Genomic DNA, 10,045 nt, shown 5'->3' with positions numbered 1-10,045 from the left:
TGCAGATGGCAGTAATTGGGGCCGTGGGAATGGTGACTAAGGCTTGATTTGCTGGTATCTCCTGCACTGAGCCTTCTCCTGAGAACAGATTAGTGCAGCCGCTTTTCCTATTGCCAGTAGGATCAGACCCCAAAGCCCGTTGGATGACTCATGCCCGGTCGAGCAGGACGGTGAATGGTCCCGCATGCTTCGAGACGTGTTCATAGCCGTGCAGGAGCCAAGCCCAGCCTCCACATTCTAGCTGAACATTCCCTGGGGCAGCCCAAATCACTGCCGATTCGGGGCGTGTGGGGATCCTCTGCGACGGGCCAGTGCTGCCTGGGAGGGCGGGCCTGGCTTCCAGCAGCAGTCAAGTCCCTGAACACTACAGAAAGCTTTGAGTTTGTGGTGAGTCATTGCTCCCCCCCCCACCCTTTCTCTGACTACCAAGAGCTGAGCGTTTCCTCCGTGGGAGTCCACTGTTCCCGTACATGAAAGGCCCCCCCCAGTAGTGTGCTGTCACTCTTCCCTCCCAGCAGAGCCCTGGGCTGGAGGCAGCTCAGCCCACCCAGCTGGAGCCCAAGGCGTTGCAGAGAGGCAGAGCGCATCTGCACCCGGGGAGGGCTGAGAGCATCTCACAGCCTAGCTGCACGGTAGGGAGACGAGGCTAGCATGGGACTAGGCTAAGCAGTGCACATTCAGCATCACTTAGACGAGCCCAGTGCCACCTCTGTGCTCTCGGCACCAGGCAGATGGACAAGTGTTCACCACACTGTAGGTAGGGAAGGAGCCTGCAGCAGGTTCCGGCCTTAGCTCCCATTGGCCGTACGCTCGCCCAGCCCGGAACACACGTCACCGGAGGAACGTTACTCCCCACTCCTCCATCTTTATTCACCGCCTCGCCGCACAGTGTCAACAGGTACAAGAGGAGCCAGAGCCCTGATTCCGGAAGGGACTTGACCCTCAGCAGCCCCAGGGTGAAGTTCAGACAATCCCCACTTAGGCCCCAGCCTGAAGAACTAGCCCAGGAGACAGCTCCGGGCCTGCCCCTGGAACTCCAGCAGCTGAGCTGTGAACTATCACCACTGCAGGGGGAAGAACGCCAGGATTACACCCCTGGGGGGCCAGGGCAACCATGGACTCGGAGCCAATGGTTTGTGGAGGGCTGCACAAGGTCACCGGTGCTTGAGTCACCGCATGGGGCAGCATCTGGAACTGCAGCCACGTACTCCACAGAACCTGTCATGAGACAGGAAGGCGAGCAGAGGAAGGCATGAGCAAGCTCTAACCCTCTGTCAGAACAGCCTGATCCTTTAGTGTTAGTGTCATGGGGGAGGGCACCTCAGTGAGGAGCCCTGCTGGAACGCCACTGCTCGAAAACATGGGCGATTGCACGGCCGCCGTATCTCTGCTCCCTGAAGGGCAATGGGCTGCATTGGGCCTTCTCGAGTCCAGGTCTCCCATACCAGGAAAGCCGTGTGTGGGGCACTGGGGAGCAGCACTAGAGTCATCACCGGGTTGGTGGCTGACAGAGCCAGCCGGCCACCCCTGGGCCTGTCACAGTCCTGCTGCAGCAAGTGCTGGAAGCACGAGGACGTGCCCCAGGGGTTGCTACGTTCACACTATGAAGCGCATCCGAGGACGTCCAGGCGCTGCAGATAGTGTGACAGCTACAGGCGCAGCCTCTTAATGTCCTCGCTGCGGAAGTCGATTCGGAGGGCCAGCACCTGACGGACCTCTGCTGGGGTGAGGCGCCAGGTCAGGGGGCCTGAGTTGGGGCCCCAATAATCCAGGATCTCTGTCACCTGGAGAAAGAAAGAAAGTCAGGCTGTGGGAGACGACAACACATGAATATGCCATTCTACTCTCCAGCTCCAACTACATGGAAGATCAGACACTCCAGAGCATGGGGTGGGAGCGATGGGTGGGCAGAAGGTCTAAGTTCCTGCACCTACCCCCCTCCCCCCCAGCAGCAAGTGCTGCAGGAACAGCAGGCATGGGGGGGGGGGCGCGTTGGGGGCTGCAAAACCGGGCTGAGCCTAGGAGACCTCTGTGGAGGCTGGCTTGGGAAGAAGCTGCTGCTGATCATTCTACCACCCCCAGCACAGAGTCAGAGGAGAGCTCACCCTTTCCAGATTGAGGATGGTCGCCATCTGGGAAAGACGAGCAAACTTGTCCCGGATGGTCCACGTGGTCACGGTGGTGAGATAGGCTATCAGCGATCTCAGCTCCTTATCAAACTGCAGGCCACCAAGCTGAGCACACCAAGCAAACCGTGTTACTCTTCCACGTTCCACGGGCACATGGCTTTGCATCTCACAGATGTCATGACAGGTGAGGAGAGGGAAGAATTCCATGGAACATGGTGCTCTGGGGCTGGAAAGTAGGCAGTGGCTTATAGCCGGACACTTCAGGCGCCAACGCCTGTTTCGCTGCAAGGTCTCCCTAGCCCCACTGCCAAAGCTTCCCCTGACAGTTCGCTCCAATTGGGACTCTTTTGAGCTGGCTAAGTCTAGACACAAGCACTGGGGTCACTGAGTGGGGAGGAAAACCGAAGCTTTAGCTTCGAAGGCTGGAATTGCAGGGTAGCCGGAAGCTCAGTGGCACTGCCGGCGCGGGAACGGCTCTACGGCGAGTTCTAGCCCAGCCTCCCCACCCCTCTTAGGGTAGGAGAGGGGCGAAGGCAGGACTCTCCCGGGCCTGCCGTGAATCCGGCGGCTGCTGCACAAGGAAGGGAGGACACAGCCGTCTGCTTACCCTGCTGAAGGTAGATTTGAGAACCACCTTCTCCAGCTCAATGGCAATGAGACTGGTGGTCAGGCTGCTGAGGCTGTCGTAGATCACGGGCGAGAGCCCAGCCTGGGGACAGAAAACCACGTCATTGTCCTGCAGCCACTGGGCAGAAGTCAACCGAAACCAGCGCCAGTGAAAGGCCTGGAGTCAGTGAGAACAGCCACATGTACGGTGCTAATGGGCGTGCTTAAAGAGCAGAGCCAAACCCGCCAAACCAACCCACAACGGCTCAGCGGTCAGGCCTGGGGCGCCAGGACTTGGGAACACCCGCAGGTGTGAGGCTCACTGACCTCTCGGGGAGGGCTCAGCGCTGGAGAATCAACGCGAAGGGGGTTCTTTGGGTTCTTTTAAACAGCAGGAGCAATGAGGGGAGGACTGTGTCCATCACCCACCCGAGCAGGGAGTCAGTCAGGCCATGCCGCGCCGCTGGGCACGACTGGCCCAAAGCCTCAGTTAGGTTATTGGTGCTCAGGACAACTCACCTTGAACTCTGCCATTTGCTGTTCCAGGTTGATGATGAACTGCTGCACCCATGGGTCGTTGGCTTCATAATCATTGAACTCTTCCTAGCATTGGAGCAGAACGCAGGGCTAATTACTGATCCCCAGCACCCCTGGCTTGCGAAGAGCCGCACTCTGGCAGGACTGGGAGAACCTGCTGGAGCTACAGCAGTCCTAATGGGTCTGACGTCCCTGCTGCACTGCATCAAGTCCTCCACAGTTTCTCTGCTTAGCTTTATCTGGCCTGCAAGATTTAGCAGGCCCCACAATGCCCAAGTTATTTGCACTAAAGGAAGAGTCTTTTCGTGCTCATCTGTCCCCCTGCTTGGGAGAGGCCAGGAGAAAGGACAAGGGCACGCCTGACCTGGGCCCAGCACTCGCAGATGGCTAGGTAGATAGTAGCTGTGCACGCTCAAGATGATCTAAGGCCATGCTTCGGGGGATAAACGGATTGCCTGGGATTCCCCCCTCCCTCCACATAGAATCACAGAATCGTAGGACTGGAAGGCACCTCCAGAGGTTGTCTAGCCCAGCCCTGCACTAACAGCAGGACTAACTCTTATCTAAACCATCCGACAGATGTGTGTCTAACCCACTCTTAAAAACTTCCAATGATGGAGATTCCACAACCTCCCTGGACAATTTATTCCAGTGCTTAACCACCCTTCCTAATTGTCAGTTTTTCCGAATGTCAAACCTAAACCTCCCTTGCTGCAATTTAAGCCCATTGCTTCTTGTCCTATCATCAGAGGTTAAAGAGAACAATTCTTCTCCCTCCTCCTTGTAACAACCTTTTATGTACTTGAAAACTGTTATGTCCCCTCTCAGTCTTCTCTTCTCCTGACTAAACAAACCCAATTCTTTCAATCTTTCCTCACAGGTCATGTTTTCTAGACCTTTAATGATTTTTGTTGTTCTTCTCTGAACTTTCTCTAATTTGTCCACATCTTTCCTGAAATGTGGCACTCAGAACTGGACACAATACTCCAGGTGAGGCCTAATCAGCGTGGAGTAGAGCGGAAGAATTGCTTCTCGTGTCTTGTTTACAACACTCCTGCTAATACATCCCAGAAGGATGTTTGCTTTTTTTGCAACAGTGTTACACTGTTGACTCATATTTAGCTTGTGATCCACTATAACCCCTAGATCCCTTTCTGCAGTACTCCTTCCTAGGCAGTCATTTCCCATTCTGTTTGTGTGCAACTGATTGTTCCTTCCTAAGTGGAGGACTTTGCATTTGTCCTTATTGAATTTCATCCTATTTAATTCGGATCATTTCTCCGGATGATCTTGAATTTTAATCCTATCCTCCAAAGCACTTGCAACCCCTCCCAGCTTGGTATTGTCCACAAACTTTATAAGTGTTCTTTCTATGCCATAATCTGCATGTACTCCAATGCACAACTTGACCAGGTGTGTTACCAGCAAGGCATTTCTGCCTTGCTCTGAAGTATCAGATACAAGGCAAGGATGCAGGACTACCTGAACCAATGGTCTAATCTAGTACAGCTACTTAAAGCAACAACCCACAGAGTTAGCCCCTCGGGCACCAGTGTAGAGCATCCTAAGGGACGTTCCAGGGGTGGGGAGCAGATATTCCTTCATGCCAAAATTTACCCATCCCACACAAACCAGCTAGTATGATGCTTTTCAGAACTATGTCACTGGCATGAGAAGTCTTGAGTTGTGACACTGGGATAGGAAAGGTCCCTGACAGTGCAGCATTCTGCACCCCTCACCAAGTTTTCCTGGGGTCCCATATTCTAAGTTTCAGTCCCACGGGTGGTCCTTGGACAGCCAAGGAGTTCATTGCCTGGCCATGCTGAGGTAACAGCAGGGAAGATCTTTGGGAAGTGAGCCAGGCCTGTCCCTCTGACCCCTCCCCGCCGTTACAGGTGCAGAGCCCTACGGAGCTGGATGCTTGGGGAGCAGAGAAAGGTGAGGCTTACCTCCTCGATATTATGGGAGACCGAAAGGAAGAGGTTGATCCAGGGTTTCACCTGTGGTTTGACAGCTGTGCTGTTCAGCTCACTGAGTCCTTCCTGGGGAGGAGAGGAAGAGGACCCGGCAAATGACTGAGCACGCCTTGTTTCCAACGAACATGCACCTGCTCTTCTCACCCTCCCCGGAGTCTGCCCCGTGAGCCAGGGGAGTATGATCTCCAGGGGGGGGACGAAGCCTGGAGAGAGACTTGTGTAGGATCAGGTAGCAAGTCGAGATGGGAATGGAACCCAGGAGTCTGGATGCCAAGCGCCGTGCACAGGAGCCAGGTGAGGCTCTAGCCCCAAGGTGAGAGGGGGAAGGCCACTGACTGACGCGGCCTTCTGCTTGCTCAGGGCCAGACAGGGCAAGGAGGCAGCCATGGCCAGATTCCAAAGCCCCCCACCAGGAAAAGCTCCGAGAAGAGCTAGCTGTCGTCGCAGTGACTCCGCTTTCCCGGGGAGCAGTAGTTCCACGTCACACCCGCAGCAGCTTGGGAGTGGTGGCCGTTGGTGGCCTAGGTAAGGCCTTGGTAGCTGCAAGGCTAGAGCGCTCGTGAAGGGTCTCCCTGCCTGGCTCAGGGGACACGCGGGGTCGCTCTGCAAGAAGCGTCTCACCAGGCAGTTGGTGGAAGTTTTTAATTACAACTGGCATCTCGGAGTCTGCTGCCGGCAGCTGCCCTTTTCCACTGAAAGGGGAGATCTGTGACTCAGGCCGCATGGGAGCTCCATTGCTTCCCACCCAGCTTTAACAAGACTGGGTTAGCAGCAGACGAAAGACGACTTTCCTGCGTGGTTTCAGTATTAGCCATGAGCCTAGGAGCCCGCCTGCAGGAGAGGTTCAACGCGAGCTGGGGACGGTGCATGGCAAAGCAAGAGAAAACGCGTTTGCTCTCCCCGCTCCTCTCACAAGGCGAAAGATGGCCTCAGGGTTTGCTCAAACCAAGTTCTCTGCTGCTTGGCTTCCATACCCCAAACATTAAGCCTCCCTCGTCCTCTCTTTGGCAAACTCGCGGGAGGACATGAGATTGTAGCCTTAGCAGCAGCTACCCACTGAGAGAAGGGGAAGCTGGATATTTCGATAGGGGAAGAGAGATGCTGGTTCTTGGATTACACCTGTGGGATGGCAAGAGCTCCTCAGATGCCATCCTTAGACATACCCGCTGAAGGTCTTGCCAAGGTTCCCCCCAAAGAGGGAGAAGGGAAGATCTGAACTCACGGTTCTAATTTTAAAATACTGCACCTTTACCTGGCGAGAGCACCACCACTCAGCACAAAGCAGCAAGGGGAACCACATTCCTTCTGCTCCGCAGCTCGCCTTTAGAGCTTATCCCTCCCCAGCCAGGAGGCATCGCTGTTACTCAGCGTACGATCAATGCTTACCCCCCCTCCACACCATCTGGGCTGGACTCCGAGCCAGAGCTGGCACAGGCCCTGGGCTGCTGATCTCCCATTTGTGGATGGGTCTCAGCCAGCCGAGTGGCTGCGGCAGCCGGAGCGCACCACACGCACGGCAAACAGCTCACCTGCAGCAGATCTCTGAACTTGTTCGACACGGCAGCCATGTCGGCGAGGCAGCTGTCGATCTTGGCTTCGGCTTGTTCGCCCCCAAAGCCTTGGCTGAGCAGCTTGGCACAGTCGCTCTGTGGGAAAGACACACCCATACGCAGACTAAGTGCTATGGGACACTTGGAGCGCTCTGCACTGGCCTAGCAGATTGTCAGCTCTTTGGGGCAGGGATCAGCTTTTACTCTGTGTTTGTACAGCACACAGCACAACGGGACCCTGCTACGGTCATACAAAGAACCCCCGCCCCCCCCCCGCTGCTTGCGGAGAACACTTGGTGCCATAACGTAACTAATGCGGCTGTATTACAAAGGACCGGCCAAGAGGCCAGAGAGGCATTGAGTGATTCGAGGAGAGAGGCTGAAGGGGATTGGACATGTTGTACGGGTGTCAAAAGCCATGTGCCCAGACAAGCCCTTGACTGGACTTGGTGAAAAATGGGAAAGGGGAGGACAACAGATGTCACAAGAAAACCATTGAGAACGATGCCGCTGCCGTGGAAACAGACTACAATGGAGCAGGAAACGTGGCACTAGACAGACAGAGTTGGAACCACCTGGCTCCCTCTAATCCAAGACCTAGGGAAATGATCTCCGTGTCACAGATGGAGAAACAAGGGCTGGAGGTTCTTTTAGGGTACGTCTATACTTACTTCCTGGTCCAGATGTAAGCAATCGATCTTCTGGGATCGATTTATCGCGTCTTGTCTAGACGCGATAAATCGATCCTGGAAGTGCTCGCCGTCGACGCCGGTACTCCAGCTCGGCGAGAGGAGTACGCGGCATCGACGGGGGAGCCTGCCTGCCGCGTCTGGACCCACGGTAAGTTCGAACTAAGGTACTTCGAATTCAGCTACAATATTAACGTAGCTGAATTTGCGTACCTTAGTTCGAAGTGGGGGGTTAGTGTGGACCAGGCCTTAGCATTTTCACCAGGTCTAACCGAACGCTGACAAGCTAGCCCTTGGCCTGGCCAGAGGAGAGATTTCAGTCCATTCAACCGTGGTTTCGGAAAAGGACAAGTCCCAGCGTGAAAGTCTCTTTTACTGGGATGAACGTAAACAGCCCAACACTACCAGAAATGGGATGAGCACTAATATTTATTTATTTTGCAGTTGCACCCTGGAACCCATCATGGAGCAGCACCTCACTGTACTAGGAGCTGTACAGACGTAACAAAGACAGTCCCTGCCCCAAATGGCGTAACAGATGGAGAATTTCTGTCTTCCCCAGCTGGCAGAGTCTCAGCACCCGATCTTCAACACCAGTCTCTGGATTTGGGCAGGCACAAGTCTGCATGCGCTTTGTTTGCACTGGCAAATCCAGTTACTCAATTGTGTCTGCAAATCAGGTTCTTCGACCACCTTCTTCCCCCTCGTCCACCCCCCAGCTTCTACTTCCCCACTCTACACCCTCAATCGCTGCCCTTTTCCACTACTTCCCTCCCCAACTGCAACCCCACACGCACCCCAATAATAAAAATACGGATTAGTATTAACACCTACTGAAAATAAACCCCTGCTAATTTAAGAACCATTAAGATACCTGCTCAACTCTAACCAACCACAAGTTTTTCGTAACTTGTCCCCCTTCCCACGGCCCCACCCACAGTCTTTCTGGCATCAGCTGGTTGGATCACATCTATTTAGACTATAAGCTCTGCAAGGCATGGGCTAGGTCTTCTACATGCTTCGGACAGCAGTCACTCTGGTTTGACACTAGGTATTAATTTAGCAGCTGAGCTGAATCCCCTTTAAAAAAAAAAAAATCAGGTTCTCATGGCTGGTGGTTTTTTATTTTTTCCAAGAGTCTGTGTGTGTATGGACAGTATTTTCTTCTGGTTAGTCCACTGGGCTACCACATATAGGTAGTCAGGACAAAATGAGTTTGGAGATAAGTCATTATTAAAAATAACGAGGTAAACTGAACAGAGTTCAAAGGTGATCAGCAGAAATGGTATTGGAGATTTGGGGCTTGTCTACATGTACAGAGCTACAGCGGAAGACAAGGGAAGCGTCTCCCATCAGTGTAGTTCAGGGCTTCTCAAACTGTGGGTTGGAAGCCCAAAGTAGGTCGTGACCCCATTTTAATGGGGTTGCCAGGGCTGGCTTAGACTTGCTGGGGCACAGTGCTAAAGCCAAAGCCCGAGCCCTTGGCGGCAGGGCTCAGGTTACAGGCCCCCTGCCTGGGGCTGAAGCCTTTGAGCTTCGGCTGTGTCCCCTCTCCCCTGCCAGGGGTTGTGGGGCTCAGGCTTTGGCCCCCCTGCCCAGGGTAGTGGGGCTTGAGCAGGCTCAGGCTTTGGCCCCCCCTCCTGGGGTTGTGTACTAATTTTTGTTGTGAGAAGGGGGTCGCGGTGCAATGAAGGTTGAGACCCCCTGGTGTATTTAAGCCATCTCCCCGAGAGACGGGAGCAGCTCTCAGACACAGCACTGTCTACACAAGAGGTTAGATCGATATAATTATGTCATTCAGGAGTGTGGCGTTCTCACATCCCTGAGCGACACAGCTGGGTCTGTAGTGTAGACCTGGCCTTGGAAAATGAGAGCGATAAAGAAAGGTTAAAACCAGAACAGTCAAAAGGAAAGAGGTTCAGACGTAAAAGCTGTATGCGAATGAGCATATTCTCATTAGATACAGGTCGAACGTGTAGTAATGGCTCCACAACAGGAAGATTTAAGTATAAAACGAGAACAGGGAACAAATCGCCGTCCCTGTAAACAATGAAGGCTTCAGCCTCACAGAAAATTTGGAAATTCATTAGGGATAATTACATCTATTCTGCCAGGAGGTAGGTGGATGGACTCAAGTAATTGATAGTGGTCCCATCCAGCCCATTTTTTTCTACCAATCTATTTGAACTAGCAGGACAGGTCACCTGAGGTTAAATAAGATCCCTAAAAGTCGAGTAAGGCCAAGACCACAGGAGGCTACGAGCATTCATTCCACAACAGAAACCCCTACAATGTACCCAGCTGGACGGGAGTTGATTGTAAGGCTGATTATAGGAAGCCAATAAAGATGCCAGACATTACCTCCAAAGTCTTCTTCAGGGTCATGATGTTTTCGCTGCAGACCTCCACATTGTTTAAGGTTACCTGGAACAAAGAGGAAGGAGCATAATGGAACTGCACAGTAAGTCAACTGCAAATAGGTAAGTGCAGAAGACACAATACGTTTCCAGTGATGTCCGATCTACCCTCCCCCCACTACTGTTTTATATATAAAAGTG

The 10,045-nt window shown here is 53.5% G+C and overlaps 1 protein-coding gene across 1 annotated transcript in view; it reads right to left on the bottom strand.

The window, feature by feature from the left end:
- Positions 1 to 845: 845 nt before the first annotated feature.
- LOC112115019 (conserved oligomeric Golgi complex subunit 4) overlaps positions 846 to 10,045 on the bottom strand; it is a 30,437-nt gene continuing 21,237 nt past the window's right edge. Inside the window, exons 13-19 of the mRNA XM_024211990.3 lie at positions 9,849 to 9,911; positions 6,778 to 6,894; positions 5,222 to 5,314; positions 3,255 to 3,338; positions 2,737 to 2,838; positions 2,106 to 2,234; positions 846 to 1,784 (exon numbers count right to left, since the gene is read on the bottom strand). Of these exons, the coding sequence (XP_024067758.1) occupies positions 1,650 to 1,784; positions 2,106 to 2,234; positions 2,737 to 2,838; positions 3,255 to 3,338; positions 5,222 to 5,314; positions 6,778 to 6,894; positions 9,849 to 9,911 (723 nt within the window). The 3' untranslated portion in view covers positions 846 to 1,649. The remainder of the gene's footprint in view (positions 1,785 to 2,105; positions 2,235 to 2,736; positions 2,839 to 3,254; positions 3,339 to 5,221; positions 5,315 to 6,777; positions 6,895 to 9,848; positions 9,912 to 10,045) is intronic.

This window comes from Terrapene carolina, unplaced genomic scaffold (genome assembly GCF_002925995.2).
Source record: "Terrapene carolina triunguis isolate 2854851 unplaced genomic scaffold, T_m_triunguis-2.0 Scaffold166, whole genome shotgun sequence".
Classification (NCBI taxonomy): Eukaryota; Metazoa; Chordata; order Testudines; family Emydidae; genus Terrapene; species Terrapene triunguis.
This window is presented reverse-complemented; position numbering and strand designations above follow the sequence as displayed.